Here is an 18,016-nt window from a genome sequence, read left to right as displayed (position 1 = left end):
CCATGGTCAGGGTTAAACTTCTATAGAAGCTCTCAGTACCACCATTTTGGTTAGGAGGGGATGTGGTTGCACATTGAATCTTACCTGGTTCTGTGCTTGTCATATGTACAGTTTTAAGTGCTTTTAAATGTTTGTATTTAGCAGTTGTGTTTAATAAAATTAATTCTATGTAATTTTTTTATTTTGTGGTGTGCAGCCCTTTGGTCTCTAGCTTCTTCTTGTTTTGTTTCTGTGTCCTATAGTTTGAGCTAGTGGCTAGCACCCAGTTGCATTGTATTTTGTAGTGGTGCCCGCAAAGGTTTTTTGTTCAAAAGATAATCTGCTGTCAGGCACACATCGCTTGATGTAATAAGAGATGCCCGTCCATCAGCTGATTGATGGAAAGGGTTGCATGATTATCAAGCCGTGTTTGTAATAAGCTCATATGCGAGCACTAAACTAGCAGATCGTTGCTCGCTTACACAGCTGGTCAGGCAGTCTAGTATGGCTTTTATACTGTTAAGAACCTAGTTTAGACTTGCTACTTATCTAAAAAAAAAATATATACACTCACCGGCCACTTTATTAGGTACACCATGCTAGTAACGGGTTGGACCCCCTTTTACCTTCAGAACTGCCTCAATTCTTCGTGGCATAGATACAACAAGGTGCTGGAAGCATTCCTCAGAGATTTTGGTCCATATTGACATGATGGCATCACACAGTTGCCGCAGATTTGTCGGCTGCACATCCATGATGCGAATCTCCCGTTCCACCACATCCCAAAGATGCTCTATTGGATTGAGATCTGGTGACTGTGGAGGCCATTTGAGTACAGTGAACTCATTGTCATGTTCAAGAAACCAGTCTGAGATGATTCTAGCTTTATGACATGGCGCATTATCCTGCTGAAAGTAGCCATCAGATGTTGGGTACATTGTGGTCATAAAGGGATGGACATGGGCAGCAACAATACTCAGGTAGGCTGTGGCGTTGCAACGATGCTCAATTGGTACCAAGGGGCCCAAAGAGTGCCAAGAAAATATTCCCCACACCATGACACCACCACCACCAGCCTGAACCGTTGATACAAGGCAGGATGGATCCATGCTTTCATGTTGTTGACGCCAAATTCTGACCCTACCATCCGAATGTTGCAGCAGAAATCGAGACTCATCAGACCAGGCAATGTTTTTCCAATCTTCTACTGTCCAATTTCGATGAGCTTGTGCAAATTGTAGCCTTAGTTTCCTGTTCTTAGCTGAAAGGAGTGGCGCCCGGTGTGGTCTTCTGCTGCTGTAGCCCATCTGCCTCAAAGTTCGACATACTGTGCGTTCAGAGATGCTCTTCTGCCTACCTTGGTTGTAACGGTTGGCTATTTGAGTCACTGTTGCCTTTCTTTCAGTCTGCCCATTCTCCTCTGACATCAACAAGGCATTTCCGCCCACAGAACTGCCGCTCACTGGATGTTTTTTCTTTTTCGGACCATTCTCTGTAAACCCTAGAGATGGTTGTGCGTGAAAATCCCAGTGGATCAGCAGTTTCTGAAATACTCAGACCAGCCCTTCTGGCACCAACAACCATGCCATGTTCAAAGGCACTCAAATCACCTTTCTTCCCCATACTGATGCTCGGTTTGAACTGCAGGAGATTGTCTTGACCATGTCTACATGCCTAAATGCACTGAGTTGCCGCCATGTGATTGGCTGATTAGAAATTAAGTGGTAATGTGCAGTTGGACAGGTGTACCTAATAAAGTGGCCGGTGAGTGTAAATATATAGTTGTAGACAGGATCTACAACTAGATCTAGTTTAGATCTAGTTTAAGTCACAGTTGTCCACAGCTCAAATTGTGGTCTATGACGACAGAGTCACATGCGACTTGCAACCAAAATTTCTGCAGGTTTGGCATCGGCTGTATCACTTATTAGTGTTTTTGTCTAGGCTTTGGTGTACAATTCTCTCAAATATGTGAGCAATCACTAATTTGCTCAATTTAATTTTTCTACTTTTCCTGTGGTCTGACTCCTAGATATCAGCTTATTGAAGGTGACACAGCACATCACTGTGGCCTCTTCGACGCTTACAAGGCTTATTCCTACACTGTATTTGGTAGTGGCTGTACTTGGTATTGCAAACAGTCCCATTGAAGTGAATGGGAGGCCTCTACAAAATGTACAGTGCTATGCCTGGTAAGTAATAAAGTAATAAATAGCCTACAGCACTTTGAAAAGCGCCGCAGACCCTTTAGTCAGCTGATCAACACAATGCTGTTAATTATTTTTATATTCACCTCAAACTAAAATATTCACATTTTAAAAACAAGATTTGTATTCAATTTTATTGAAGAAACAAAAACAATGTTTACAAGAAATTACATTCCCTATGCGGTGAATTTACAGACAGTGGTACAATGACTTTATAATACTGTTCAGAACTTGTGCATCACTCTCTGTGAACGGCACAAAATGACTGCGTGTTGCTAAAGACGACTCGGATGTCAGTGTGGAGAGTGATCGCTGCATGACGTGAGTCGCTCTGCACATTTCAGAACCCACTTTCTTCATTACAAAATTCCCCGATATCTACTCTAAAAAGACCATGAGTGGCCATTTTCCACAGATCAAGGCACTAAAATTTCTCCTGACTAAAGCTCTTTAAAAAATAAATATATAGGTGACTGTTAAAATACATTAAATATAAACTATGATCCCGCATTCCTAGTGTGTTAACCCTTTATGTGCAGCATGTGGCATTATGAGTGGTAAGAGGCACAATCCAGAAGATGGTCTTGAGGTGAAAAATTAGAACAGCAGAGTTAGGAAAAGAGATTTTGCACTGACACTTGTCAGACAGCATTCCACTCTCATTGGAGTTGGGCCGTTCATTGGAGTCTGCCTATTCAAAGTGACAATAGTGGTGTTTAGGGATCCAGAGAAATACTGAAGTGCAGATTATTAAAACTGCAGCTGTAGTGATGGATTGGACAAAGATGTCTGGATCCCCAAGTAATAAGGGGTAATAACACCTTACAACCTTCTCCCGATTTATCTGCTCTTTAAAGAACTCTCCATTTTACCAAGACGCTACACCGCCCCAACTGCCCTGTTCATGGCTTTTTAAATAGTTAGGATGTACCCACGCAGACTAAACCATTCTTGATGCACCTTCTACACAGCAGCTGCATGTTCATTAATTACAAATCACAACCACAATGGAGAGGGATCAGTGGTTTTAAGGGCCACTATATAGGCCATGAGCACAGGGGAAGGCAGGAGGGGGAAGCTCTCGGCAGAGGTTAAGGAAGACATGGCACAGATAAATATACCAGACCATGTGAGCAGGTTTATAATAGCCGCGCTGATTCATCCAGTCACAGCAAGGAAAATAAGCAGTATTTTTGGAGGGAGGAGACTGGGTGGCCTCTGCTGCCCATGTAATGACAGTGTCACCAGTTATTAGATGGTAAAAATAGGATGGGACCTGACCTCCTATGCATATGAAATGTCTTATTCCATGTTTTGAGAAGGAATAGTCAGCACAGAAGCTGTAACTGCAAGCATAGTGCTGGGGTGCATATATTAAAGACAGGGAATATTTATTTTCCAGTGCAAATTTGGAAAAAAAATATTGAACAAATTTGTCTTACCTTAAGGAGACTAAATGCGACCATATGTGCCTGGCCATTTTCTATACACAAGCCGCTAATGGATGACCGCACTTACCACAGAAACAGCTTATCAAGAATGGGATGTGCAAACCACTAGGTGGTGCCAAATGTTACGTACATCATAGGCATAGTGTATAGTGTGACTGTGGGAAGTGTACATAGGCTTTACATGTATGTAATCCAGACCCGAAACCTGATTTAATGCTGCCATATAGGACCTGACTGCACACAGCCAAACCTACTTTGCAGTTAGTTGTTGGACATTTGTGAACTTTATATTCTGACATCTCTTACAGTCACTGCTGGTGAGGGATATATAAAGTTCATGATACTTTGTGCTATTTGAAGCCACACCTGTAAACGGAAAGCAGATCTGTATGCACAGTATGAAATGTGCCTGCCCTCCCCAGTAGTGCCAGAAGCCAGAGATCCCAATGATCCTCCAGCTCATATGTGTTTACTGCTATTGTACAGTATTGATTCCAGCAATGTAGACTGCAGATCTCCTTGCGGATGGACTGACACTGCCTGTAACGTAACATTGATTTCTTCCCAGGAAAAAGTCTCAGGCTACAGCGGACAGTAAAGTGATGCAGTTCCATTTAGTGCCGTTTACTGCTCTATTCATTGCATTGTCCAGTTGTACCATGCAATTAGGACCCTTACTGTGGGCTGCCATTCCATATCCCACCACAGGGGGCAGCGGACTAGTACTTAAGCAGTCTATGAAGATGCCAATTACACCACCACCTCTGAAGATTTGGAAAGTCCCAGCGCCTGAACAAGATCATCACTCAAGCCACTCTTCAGAGTTCTTCTCACTGTAAGAAAGGAACCAACGTGAGGTACAAATTTGCTCCAGTGTGTTTGTAATAAATGTTGTGCATTATGGACTTGCTATATATCTCTTTCCTTTCCCAATATTTTCAGGACAAACATGACTGTAAAAAGATGTATCCATTCATAGTGATACTATAAATACATATTTATTTAGACAAAATTTTATAAACTGTGTTTTTTTCTATGAACTAAGAATCTTTGTCTAAGGGTAGCTTCACACATACTGTATCGCAGCGGATTTTCTGCAGCGGATCCACAGCAGATCTGACTAAATGAATGAACACAGGATTAAATCCGCACTGACAAATCCGCTGCGGATCCACAGCAGATTTGATGGTGCAGACTTGATGCTGTGTTGATTCATTTAGTCAAATCTGCTGTGGATCCGCTGCAGAAAATCCGCTGCGATATGGAACGCGTGAAGCTACCCTAAATGTAAAGATGGTTGTGTGTGAGCCCTATTCATGTCCTCCTGGAAGAATTGTTATAGTTTTCTAATGCTAAGCACACCATTCATGTGCAGTTGCTATGTACTCCATGCAGCACTCCATCATGTCTACAGCCATCCTGAAGGGATTTTCCCTTTATAGATAAATAGGATATGGCTTCCTAGCGTCTGCAGAATAGTTTCCTATCTCCCAGTTTTAGTTGGGAGGTGATTATGTTTGACTGTGTACTTTCATTATAAGGAATAGTGAAAACTGGAATGGAATTATTTAATATCATGTGGGGTAGTCCCAGCAGTTAAAACGTCACTAATAGCCTAAGATGGGAATACAGGAATACCCCATTTCACTGGAGCAGACTGTAAAATACTCACAGGATTTCCTGTTAGCTCTTGACCTCTTTCGTTCTTTGGGGGCTGCTATTCTTGGGTTTGGATTCTGGGTCACAGACTGCACCAGTCTGTCCATGATCTCGTCAGAAGCATCTACAGGGGCTCCTCCTTGCTCCTCTTTATTTCCTGATAGGTCTGGAGGGCTGGCTCGGCCTAAACCTGAAATTATAAATAAAAAGTGTGTCAGGCTGAAAAAGATCAAACTTTCCCAAACAAATCAAAATCCTTAAATCTAATGTGCCCTTTATACTGAAAAACATTCTAATAAATTAAACAATGAATCAATCTGGTACCACAAGCTGAAAATCACAAGCTGAAGCACAAATACTAAAAGTGTATAACTAAATGTAGGGGTCTGGAATATTAATTTATTCAGGGGGTCTGCAGTATAAAATTATTTGTGTTGCTATAATCTTTAGGGATGAATTCAGAAGTGAGGGGCCAAAAATGTCTTGGCAGCAATCTCTGTAGTCATGTTGGTCTGGGCCAGATGGCGAGAAAGTGAATAACTCAGATCAGAAAAGACACCCCCTGTGAATCACTGGATGCAACTGGACTGTAATCACTTATACGGAACCTGTGTAGAAATTTTATCTATCACTATACCACAATATGGAGGTAATATCCAGTCACTCTTTGTTGGTAATATGTAGTAAAGATGTAGCAGCTTTACTTGTCCCATGTATAATGTATAATTGTATAATTGTAATATATATAGTGGTATATTTTCCTTGTATACTGGCATTTAGTAATTGTATGGCTATTATTTAGAATTATAGAGTATTATTATATGTTGTCTAATAGCTGTATTGTCTTTTGTTACCCAGAGCTGCATTTATGACACCCTAAGACTATGATACCTGTAAGTGCAGCATTGCATTTACCAGTATAATTTATTAACCCTAAGGCTACAAGAACATAGTCTAAGAATCATAGACTATGACTGTAGAAACAAAAAATTTGAATAGAGGCTTACAGTCCATAAAATGGCACTAACACATTTCAGTAGGGTAAGTGCTTTACTCATAGCATGAGCAAAAGTGGTCCCCTGCTTGAAACACTGTCTAAGACCCTTGGTAACCTTAATCCACTACTTTTTACTGTCTTATTGTATTATCTGTATAGGAGTATGTTGCCAATTATTTACTTTCCCAATTCTATCCCTTTGCAAAAAACAATATGACAAAATAAGCCAACCTGGCTAGTGGGGGGGGGGGGGGCACTATATTCACATAGGCTCACAGGTGGCATCTTTAGCTCAGCTAAAGAAAATAAAAAAATGACAACTACGTGAATATGAATGATCAGAAATTGTTTTGCACCTTGTTCCAATTATTTTGTTAGTAATGCACTGTACAGCACTACTGAGGTACTGAATACCTAAAGGGTACCTATCATTTAAACAAACTTCTGATATGTCATAGCGACATGTCAGATGTTTTTATCAATCAGGCTCCGGGTACTGAGACCCCCACCGATCGGTAGAATGATGGGGCAGACACACGCGCTCTGCCTCTTCATCTCCGTCTCACTGCTAAAAAAGCAGTCAACGCAATTACAATGACGCCCTATGGAAGTTCCGGTAATTGCTGTACTGGAAGTTCCATAGGGCTCCATTATAATTCAGTCAACTGCTACTTCAGCAGTGAGACGGAGATTAAGAGGCAGAGCTCTTGAGCCTGTCCTATACGTGGCAAGTGCTAGTTGTATAGAACAACCGACACAAGTCTGCAACTACTGGGAGATAACTTGAATTCTATCCCAACAGTTTATCCCTCTACATGCCACAATCTAATGACTGCGGCATGCAGAGTGTAAATTGACAGGTGCTGAACCTGTCAGGGGCCCGATTATGACCACACACACACACACACACACACATTTCTGAAGGCCATTGTAGCTGCCATGATAAATTTGCTCATACAGTTTGCATTAAGCCAGAGTACCAATGTGTGTCTACTATAATGATATTGTGTGTGTCTACGGCTACTATAATGATACTAATCTCCAGGTTAACAGAAGCGCACAGATTGCGATTTAAGGCTCTTACTTCGGACTCCGCGGCTCCTGCGGTTATTGGGCTCCCCAGATGAGATCAGTATATTGGTCATATTTTCATGCCCCTCCTCAGATGACTGGGTCTGTAGCCTGTTGCTGGTTAATGTTATGTTATTCTCGGTCACGGTTGTTGCGGCTGTTGTAGCAGCACTAGAGAACTTTGCAGTCTGTGAATATAACGCTTTAAAGTCAGTTCACAGAGTAATACATGAAAAGTAAGTGTCTGCACACATACATATCAATTCGATAATCAGGCGCCTACCTCTGTGATCATCCTCCCTCGTGTCTTGTTCCGCTCTCTATATGCAGCTCTCTTCTGTTTCTGCTGTAGCACTCTCTCACGCGCTGTTCTGTACTCTAAAGCAAATTCACTGATTATTCTGCAGAATCGAGTTATCTTCATGTCTCTGGCAGATGAGTAGGAATAACCCAGATACAGCAAGAAGGACCGAAACCTGTCAACAGGACAAAACAGCAGTCAATATCTCATGTAAATCTAAGCATGTTCTATATATACACTGAATATACAAATAAAAGTTCCATGTGCATGGCCAGCTATTGTATTTACAGGAGCTCTGTGCTTGTTTTGTATTCTTCTTAATTGTAAAAAGGGGTTTCTAATTTCTGGACTAATTTCAATACTAAATTAATCTTTATTAGCTAAATTATAAGCAGTGGTGTGTTGTACTGGCATGTATGTGTAAACACAGCAAACGATCAAGCGACAAGTAAGAAATCGTTCACTTTGATCTTTCAACATGTTCTCAAATCGTTGTTCGCTAAAAATTCGCAGATCGCTTCGTGTAAACAGTCTTTCAAAAATTCACCCTATGTGAAAGATGGGCTTAAGAGATCTTAAAAACTATCACAATAACGATTTTTCTTACGAATTTTCTAACAATTTAATTATCTAAACGCTAATTGTTATAAAAACCAAATCGTCACTTTAAAATAGTTAAAGAGTCACTGTCGTATTTTTTTTTTTTGCAGAAATCAATAGTCCAGGCGATTTTAAGAAACTTTGTAATTGGGTTTATTAGCCAAATCTGCCATTATCTGCATGTAAAAAGCCTTTTCCCAGGTCCCCCCCTCCTTCCTCTTTTTCATCCACTCTGAAAAATCTGAAAATTGTGACTTGTTGCAGGAGTCGTACCCTGTCTGCTCTAGGGAGAGGGGAGGGGGGAGGAGGAAGGAGGGAGTTAGCCGGCAGCAGAAAGCAGATAACAGAGGATTACAGGCACGGAGCTGGGTGACAGCTGTAATCCGAGCTCAGACAGGTCACTGGTGACTGTCACAGGAGATGTCCCGAGGGATTTGTAGATTAACTCTTTGTTGTCCTGTTTTGGTCTTTTCTTTAGCTCTCTCCATAGGAGAACAATGAAGACAGGGGGGAGAGCTTCAAACTGCTTTTTCATGATAAAAATGCATTTTTCTGATAATAAACCCAATTACAAAGTTTCTTAAAATCGCCTGGACTATTGATTTCTGCAAAAAAAAAATTCACGACAGTGACACTTTAAACGATCGATTGGGCGAATTATCGCTTCGTGTAAACGCAGCATAAGGCATTTTTTTCTGTGTTCCAGATGGGGGAGTGGCTGCCTCTACTTGGCCGTGCACTCCAACCATCCCACCCAGGTGGTGTAATTACTCTTGCTGGTATTAGACGGATCTTGCAGGCCCAGAGCATAGGCGTATTTCATGCCATGGAGAGGCCATAGTACAGTGTAGGACTGTCCCGAGCATGAGGCCACCGTAACGTGGTGGAGCAGTTTATACCATTTTCTAGTGGTAACCAAGAGTCTCATTATTTTTGTGGAAGTTTTTTTGGCAGTTGGGGGGGGGGGGCTGCTTTTAACTATTTTCATGTCTGTAGTGGGTCTGTATATTGCCATTGCGGTGAGCTGTTGCATTTTTCTGTGTTTTTGTGTGTTTGCAACTTCAGCCATAGCAACGTACTCCTGCCTAGTGTGAACGGTGTTCTAGGAGAGCTGACCAAATTTGTCCTTTTTTTTCTGTGTTCCAGATAAGGCATCCTAGGCAATCAACAAATGTCCACTTGAATAAACACACCTTGCCATATTCACACACCTTTAATTTTTCCCCTCTTACCTGTTAAGAATCCTCCTGTGCACGATTTTCAGGATGACTATTTTATCGGTGCTGCTCTTTAGGAAGTCGGTCATTTTGTTCTTTAATCCTGGTTTTGTCTCATGTTTAGAGATTACTTTAAGGCTCTCCCATGATTCCCGACACCTCTTCTCCAGCTGCACTAGACTGTCTGCCAGTTCATCAAAATCTATCTATTTAGCAAAGAAACAGCTGGATCAGAACCAATCTAGATATGAAAAGGTTTTCATTTAATCTAAACTGAGCTGCAAGAGACAAACAGTATGTAAAATGAGTTTCTCTTTTTCAGATATACTTTTTGCTTTAGCTCCTCATCATGTACAACAGACTGCCTGTTGTCAGTGAATGGGAACATTTTTGCATTCTGAGACTGAAAATGTATTGCACAGGAGAACTACTGGATTCATTTTTGGGTTAAAGGAGAAGTCCGTCTCTCTGACAGCCACAGGCACTCATTTTAGCCGACTTCCTAGTGCTCTCCTATGCCACCTCTGTCCATGACAGGAACTTTCCAGATCAGCAACAAAGCCCCATAGAAAATCTTTCATGCTTTGGACAGTTCCTGCCACGGACAGAGGGGGCAGCAGAGAGGACCGCGCCAGACTGGAAAGAAAACATTACTTCCTGCAAAGTACTTGAAATTTTGAGATTTTTAAATAGAAGTAATTTACAAATCTTATCACTTTTTGACACTAGTTGATTATGCACAAAAAGGGGTCAGTGGAGCCTCAGTTACGAGGCTCAAAACACAGGAATAGCCAAATATCCCTCCCAGGAAAGAAAACCTCCTCCTAGTGAGGAGATCACCAAACCACTCTGATACATAGCCCATTAAGTCCCACTCATTTGCCAGTATTGAGACACAAATAGGGAAATATCAGAGTGGCCCCTTTTACCTCAAAGTCTAACTTAAGTATTGCCATATGACAAGGGGAATACCAAAACCAGGCATCCATCCACAGACAGCTGGTCTACTATTCATTGCCCCAATTAGCCAGAATCCTACTCCACACTGATGAGGGGCAACACCCCGAAACAGCTGTCTGTGGATACCTGGCTTAGTTAATTCCCTTGTCATGTTGCAATACCCGCAGTTAGACTTTGATGTAAAAGGGGCCTGGTATTTCCCAATGAGTCAAACTTAAGGGGCTACATATCAGGGTGGTTTGGTGTTATCCAAACTGGAAGGCACCCCTTAGCAAAGGGTTTTCTTTCCAGGAGAGATATCTGGCTATTCCTGTGTTTTGAGACTCATAACTGAGGCTTCATGGACCCCCTTTTCTGCATAAGTTTTTTTTAGGTGGCAATGTATCAATGGAAATTACTGAATTTATTTTTTTGGTGATCTCCCAGAGCTCAGTGATTGTTGTGTTTTGCTGACACTAGTTGAATTGAAAACATATTTTCCCTCTGGAGTACCCCTTTAACCCAAAAATTTATCCAGTCATTATCCTGTGCATAGTGATGCTACATACGTGTGCAATGTATATCGCTATAGCACCAAAATAAAAGGCCCAGGTTTAGCTTTAAATGTATCCCTATCCCTTAGTTTTAGATGCAGCCTTTGTACATAGGTGAAAATTTTCCAGGTACAGGAGCTTTAAAAAAAATTGCAAAAGTAGATAAGGGAAGAAAAAACTTAAATTGTCAGCTGAGAATGATAACTTTATTTTTGAAGTAACGTACATTCTGCTATAACTGTGTTTCTTTTGCCCTTGTGAAAGGTGTTTGCGTCATGCAGGATGTCTGAACGTCTCAGATTGGTGTATGTGCAGTTCACAGCATGTGCACTCTTTCGCTTTTTTATTTTATTTTTTTCTAATTTAATTTTATTTATTTTACCTTATTTATTTTTTCTTTACTATGGGTGCACAAGATAGCACCAAACACATTTTCTGTGTATTCCCTTCTATACAGATGACTGATAACAGCCCATTAGAACAAGGTTACCAGTGATCTGTATAGACAGGCAGAGAGAAGACACAGATCAAATTTTTTCTGCATGCCTCCAGATGCGCTTTGCTGAGAGTAGCCCAGTACAGTACTCAATAAGTGCTGTGCTATTGGATTTTTAGTGACAGAATGGATCAATTCAGTCCCCTTTCACAGTACAGCAAAACTCACTAGTATATTAACAGGTTACAGACAAAAAGATCAGCTCTGCATCCTGTTAATCTCATAACAATGAGCCCAGGTAAATTAAAGGAGTATTGTCATCTGAGCTTGTTATGCCCGATCACAGGTTAGGGGGAACAACAAGCTGATCGCTGCGGTCGGACCCGGACGCAAATGCCTTGCAATAAATGTAGTACCTGTGATTTGTTTGTTCTCTATGGATAGGGGATAACAAGCTCAGATGAAAATACCCCTTTAGGTAAAATCCATACTAACAATACATGGATTTTACTTTATATGAGGTATATGTATGAAAGGTCATGAAAGTATGGTCGGAATTAGGCAGGAATCAGCCTATCCTAGTACCAAAAGGCTCAGGCAGGTTTGTAAAAAGAGCAGAGCTAAATAAGTTAGGGGACAGTGAGGAAGAGATTTGAAAAAGAACAAAGACAGATTGCTTTGTATTAGTGGCCAGCAAAGTTTATGGTAGCCTGTATGGTAGAAACTGTGGCACAGAAATCACTGAACACTTACCTTGGATGATCGAGTGATGGCTGCGATTTCAGAATACAGATCAGAGGTGTCAGGGAACTTTTCAATCACTATGTTACACATGTGGTGCAGGAGTGTTTGTCTGTGAACTGTGTCCTTCACCTCCGAGACCTTCTCCAAGTAAGTAAGATCAAAGCCCTTTGCCTGAAAGCAAGGAGAAAAAAACCATCTCACTGACTGGAACAGTGCTACTGATGTTCCTGTTATGTGAATAAAACGACTATCTATGGTCTGGTAATTTGCCTGTGCAAAAGATGTTGGAAATACTAAGCTCTATAAGCATTCTGCACGGTTAGGGACCGTTCACACTGAGCAAAAGTGGAGGAGCCAAGCCCGCACCATGGACATGGACATGGAATTTCTCGTGTGCCTCAGCTCTTGACCCAAAGAAATAACATGTCAATTCTTTAGGCAGAAAGCAGAGGCACGCGAGAAATCCCACTGAATCAATGGGATGGGCGGAATTTTAAGCGCCGCCCGCAGCACAGTCTCCGCTAGGGAATCCACCACTTTTGCTTAGTGTAAACGGGCCCTTAGAGAAATCTAACATCTAAAAACTGAAAACGTTTTTCATTGTATCTGCTGCGCTGACAGTGAGTAAAAACAAATACCTCTCCTGACCTGTTTGTTACAATGTATTATTCTGCAGTCCAGGCTGTTTACTTCACAACCTTAAAGCGTAACTGTCATATTTTTTTTCATTGCAGAAATCAGTAGTATAAGCGTTTTTAAGAAACTCTGTAATAGGTTTTATCAGCCAAAAAAGCCTCCTTCTGTACACAAGAAGCAATCTCCCAGCCTCCCCCCCCCTGACTTCTTATCTGTGCATTATCAGGCAAACACGTCTTCATTACAGAGAAGCCAGTGAAGACGGGTTCTGCTCTCTCCATTCTATCCTTTTGGAGGGGTGAGGGGCCGAGGGAGATGAGGGAGCAGGAAGAGGTGACATGAAGGTCAGCTGTTTGTAGAGTCTCTGGGCACCTAAAACGCAGGATTCTGGGGTCAGAAAGGTCAGTGCTTATCTATGAACTTACTGAGAGAAGATTGCAGGGTGTTGTACTGTGCAAGACTGCTCCATGCTCAGTCACTCCTAACAGCCCCTCCCCTCTCCATAGCCACATAATGGAGACAGAAATCTTGCAGCTTCTGAAGTTAGGGGGGAGGCTGGGAGATTGCTTTTTCAGTACAGAAGGAAACTCTTTTGGTTTATAAAACCTATTACAGAGTTTCTTAAAATCGCTTGTACTATTGATATTTAATGTTTTCAAAAAATGACCCTGAAATGAGAGTTACACTTTAAGTTGTGAGAAGTAGTAGTAATTAGGTAAGGAAGGAATTTCAGCCTCTGGCTGCTATCAGAAATAATCTGGAAAACTTTGGTACTGAAAAAGTCTATGAGAAAGTTTCAGAAATTTTCATTATACAGTGGTTACGTATTATATGAGATTTGGCAGCCTCTTTATAAATATAAAGTATCATTACCATGTGACACCTCAGCTGAGTAGTTTCTGCCATAAACACACAAGGTAACATCTACAAAAACAGCAAGTGCCTTCTGCCAACCAGGGCTGTGGAGTTGGTAAGAGTTTTATCACGGACCAACTCCAGCTCCTTCATAAATGGCCAGTCAGACACCAGGGGAGTTATTTATCACACTGGTATATAGTAGATCTGGCTCAGCAGCTTCTTCCTAATGTCCTACATGATCTTGGGACGACTTCTGAGGGAATAGGGCAAAGATATAAAGCAGATTCTCCTCTTTGCGTGTACAGTGGATGCAGCTGGTCTCAAGCCATCATGTCCTGAAGAACTAACAACTAATTATTTACCATACACAAAGGAAAACCACTAACAATGTAATACCTGTGATATAGGAGGTTAGACATAGGCCCATATTTATCAGCTGTCAGCATCCACACTCCTGAATCATTGCGGCCCCACAGGAACTACTTGCTCAGCCAGTAAGTGACTGCAGCTGTGTCCCGCCTCACTCACTGATTGGCTGAGCGGGCATTTCTAAGTGTGAACTGTGATTCTGCACTGCAGTAGTACAGGGATGGGTAAATAGGACTTCTTTATTATGATCCCACCACCCCCTGTCCCCCCTGGATTTTTCACTGTTGTCTAAACTACCCCTTTAACTTCTTTCACTGTTGTCCAAACTACCCCTTTAACTTCTGCCTCTCTCTCTAACACACACTCACTCTGCAGCCATAGCACACACACACAAAATTTTCTCACAGAGTTTACTACTACATTACTTAGGGCTTCTTCTCTTCTTTCTCTATATTACACAGGATATCTTCATATTACACTGCTGCTCATTTACAGTCATCCAGCATCCAGGAAGAGAACAGCACAGATCTCCCCCCCACACAATGGACCAGCTCAGAAACAAACTGTCAAATAGTGACCGACAATATCTCCCCAACCACCCTTATCTAATAGGACCAATGCTTTATTACTGATGTAGGGAGGAAATGCTTAACCCTACACCCGATTTTAACTAAATGTATGTGAACAATTCATATGAAAACTCAATTATAAGATTATGAAAGATTCTTTTAAAGCTGCAGTCGGAGTCGGTACATTTTTCCCAGCTAAAACTAGTTCCGACTCCACAGTCCTGCTGCCAACTGCTTCTGGAGAACAGAGATGCATAAAGTGATTGAGTAAGAGGGAATCACACCCACTTACATTTGACCCATTCAGGAAGTTCCCTACTGCCAGGAGAGAGGACAGGATCACTTTAAACGTCTTATTCTTCGACAATTGCTCCATTCCCAGCTTCAAGTCAAATAGTGGCTCAGCAATTTCCTATAAGAACAACCATCATCATTAGGTAGTATTTACAGTAACATGAAAGACCTGCAACACAACTTCAGCCTTTTACCAACAGTCTAATGTACAGAGAAATTACTCTAATCTAGCATTTCCTTATCTAGAACCTGTTATCTAATTAACTATTTAGTATATACCTGTGTTACATTGTATTCGCGTAAGTGTGCCATTTCTTATCAGCCCTTCTCCAATATTGAGATTAAAGGGGAACTAACAGCAAGTTAGACAAATCTGCTCCCTATTGCTAAGAATAAAGGTATGTCTCATATTCTCATCCTCTGCGCCGTTTCTGTGCAGTTCTAATGTAGTGCTCTGTGCAGTAAGGTCATTTGAAACACTGTCCCACCCCCAAAGCACTGATCCATCCCTGGCTGACCCACCTCTACTAATGATTATGAATGAAGCAGGCCACCTGGGGACGGGGCAGTGCTCCAAATGGCCTAACAGTACAGAGCACTACAATAAAACTGAGGTACAGAGGATGAAGGTAAGAAACATACCTTCATCCTCAGCCCCCGTGTGCAGTAGGGACATATCAGCAGGTAAGAGTTGTCTAACCTGTTCATAGTTCCCTTTAAAATAAATAAAAAGAGTGTAGAAATACAACTTCTTGTAAACATAGTGTGTGTGTGTGTGTGTGCACTAAATTATACACATGCTGCACAAAAACCTGCGGGTATTAAAATTAGACTAAACAGTCTACAGAGACTTCAATTTTATCACAGATAACCAATCAAAACAAAATGCAGCATCTACCTTCTCCATGGTCTCATAATCCAACTTAAAGGCCCAGAGCTGGAGTCGAGATGTTAGCCCACTAATAGAGGACAAGGTAAGAAGAAACTGTTCTGCTGATCCTAAGGGGACATCAGGGTTTGCAATCTGAGCCTCCTGAATTTTCTGCTTTTCCTCTTCTGTTGGAACCATTGTGAGGATTTTCTGTAGGGAGACATGAACACACATTGTATACAGTGTAATGCAGCAGAGTCACGTGGTGCGTGATCTATAGCTGAAGATTGCTTACCTCGATCCCCTCTTTGCTGATGGCGTACTCATCAAAGTTTAAGATGGCTGTCTTGATAATGTGGACTGTGGGTAGAACCGTGAGGCCAATGTTGATAGCGTTACTTCTCTTGGGGTCTAACACAACCAGAGCTTGTTTCTTTATATCTCCCCCTTTCTGTTTAAAAAAAAAAAGTTTATAAATCATTAATGATTTATCTGACGGATTTTTGAAGCCAAAGCCAGGAACAAGCTATAAACAGGGAACAGGACATAAAGGAAAGACTAAGATTTCTCCTCTTTCCACACCTTTCCTGGCTTTGGCTTCATAAATCTGTCAGATAAATCTTTCTGTGCAAAGGCACCCTTAGACTGGTGCCTAGTAGAAATAAATACAAATACACAAAAATGGTCACTAAAAATGGCCTGAATAATGCCTTAGTTTTACCAAATGTCAAAAAGAAAACAGAATACCTTTAATGTGATGGGTAACAAAAAACACATTAAATTTGAAATTTGTTGAGGAAATGAGTGTTAATGGGTATTGTAAGGTGGTTTAATATTTATCAGACCATATGATGGAGGATTACCCTATAAAAAACACTCTCCAGATAATTATTCAGAAACAGTCTATCATTCCTTCAGTAGCCACTAGAGGTCAGCATAGGCTTATTGATCAACTGTAAATGTTGGTACATCATAACAGTGTACTAATAAGTCAATAGACTGCTCCGCTTAGTTCTCTCCATTACATTTTAGGTAAACCTAGGTAAAACTAAGGCATTATTCGGGACATTTTTAGTGACCCTTTTTGTGTATTTGTATTGATAGATCTTATAAGTGTCTGCCCACATTTTTTGATTTAGTAGAAACAAATAGGCACAGCACCCAGTTAAGTACTTTTGCCCACTCCTTTTAGTGGAGGTCTCAGCACCTGGACCTCCACCAATAAAAACCTCTGACATGGCAGACTTTTTTCAAAGTGATAAGTACCTTTTAAACTACAGTCAAATAGGGTTAAGACAAAAGAGAAATTTTAGATTTGTGGAGGTCTGGCCTCTGGGTCATGAACCCATTTGATCCTCATCAAAACAGCTGCAATGTATGTATGCGGCAGTGACAGATCATACATGGTGATTAGTTACTGGTGGGAAAACACATTTAAAGGGGTAGTTCACCCTCAAAAAATTTCTTTCAAATCAACTGGTGGCAGAAAGTGACAGAGATTTGTAATTTACTTCTATTAAAAATGTCAAGTCTTCCAGTACTTTTCAGCTGCTGTATGTCCTGCAGGAAGTGAGGTATTCTTTCCAGTCTGACACAGGGCTCTCTACTGACACCTCTGTTCATGTCAGGAGCTGTCTAGAACAGAAGCAAACCCCATAGAAAACATCTCCTGTTCTTCAGACTGGAAAGAAAACCATTTCCTGCAGGACATACAGCAGCTGATAAGTACTGGATGACTTAAGATTTTTTTTTTTTATAGAAATAAATTACAAATCTCTGGCACCAGTTGATTTGATTAGAAAAAATTGTGAACTACCTCTTTAAACGATGAAACCTCTGCAATTCTCTGGTATACAGAGAATAGTGTGTAACTCTCATGGATATTTGAATAGGAAAGTCAAAATCCACAATAAATTACCTTTGGATCTGCAATAAAAACAGCAACTGAGGAGTTTAAAGGAGATCTATCAGCAGGTAAGGGCATCCTAACCTGCTGATAAATACTTACAGATGACCTTTATGGCCGTTATTATTATTATGACCTTTATTATGACACTCTGGTGCTCCACCCCTGCTGCGTCAAACCACCTAATTTGCATTTTGATAAAACAGTTTATTCATTAAAATGGTGCACTAGAGCACCACATTAAAAGCGCCAGATGCCTCTGTAAGATCCCCTATAAGGATCTATTAACAGGTTAGATGCCTTAATTTGCTGAAAGATTTAAATAAATAAATAGTTGCTTCCCTTAAAGTGTACCTGC

The 18,016-nt window shown here is 41.1% G+C and overlaps 1 protein-coding gene and 2 long non-coding RNA genes across 7 annotated transcripts in view; 2 read left to right on the top strand and 1 right to left on the bottom strand.

Annotated features, from left to right (window-relative positions):
- Positions 1-18,016, top strand: part of LOC138788421 (uncharacterized) — a 36,923-nt gene that overhangs the window by 7,359 nt on the left and 11,548 nt on the right. The gene's annotated exons all lie outside the window — the stretch shown is intronic.
- FHOD1 (formin homology 2 domain containing 1) overlaps positions 2,287-18,016 on the bottom strand; it is a 103,170-nt gene continuing 87,440 nt past the window's right edge. For all 5 annotated transcript variants that reach the window (XM_069966268.1, XM_069966272.1, XM_069966271.1 and 2 more), the window contains 9 exons: positions 16,048-16,203; positions 15,780-15,962; positions 14,880-14,999; positions 12,165-12,326; positions 9,498-9,688; positions 7,648-7,840; positions 7,378-7,552; positions 5,310-5,486; positions 2,287-4,470 (listed from right to left, as the gene is read on the bottom strand). In XM_069966268.1, coding sequence (XP_069822369.1) covers positions 4,388-4,470; positions 5,310-5,486; positions 7,378-7,552; positions 7,648-7,840; positions 9,498-9,688; positions 12,165-12,326; positions 14,880-14,999; positions 15,780-15,962; positions 16,048-16,203 — 1,440 coding nt within the window. In that variant the 3' untranslated portion in view covers positions 2,287-4,387. The remainder of the gene's footprint in view (positions 4,471-5,309; positions 5,487-7,377; positions 7,553-7,647; positions 7,841-9,497; positions 9,689-12,164; positions 12,327-14,879; positions 15,000-15,779; positions 15,963-16,047; positions 16,204-18,016) is intronic.
- Positions 4,071-7,873, top strand: LOC138788422 (uncharacterized). Its single transcript, XR_011362602.1, has 3 exons — positions 4,071-4,494; positions 5,747-5,945; positions 7,772-7,873. It is a non-coding gene; the product is annotated as an uncharacterized lncRNA (long non-coding RNA).

This window comes from Dendropsophus ebraccatus, chromosome 4 (genome assembly GCF_027789765.1).
Source record: "Dendropsophus ebraccatus isolate aDenEbr1 chromosome 4, aDenEbr1.pat, whole genome shotgun sequence".
NCBI classification, from domain to species: Eukaryota; Metazoa; Chordata; class Amphibia; order Anura; family Hylidae; genus Dendropsophus; species Dendropsophus ebraccatus.
The sequence above is the reverse complement of the archived record's forward strand: the minus strand, read 5'-3'. Positions and strand labels throughout refer to the sequence as shown.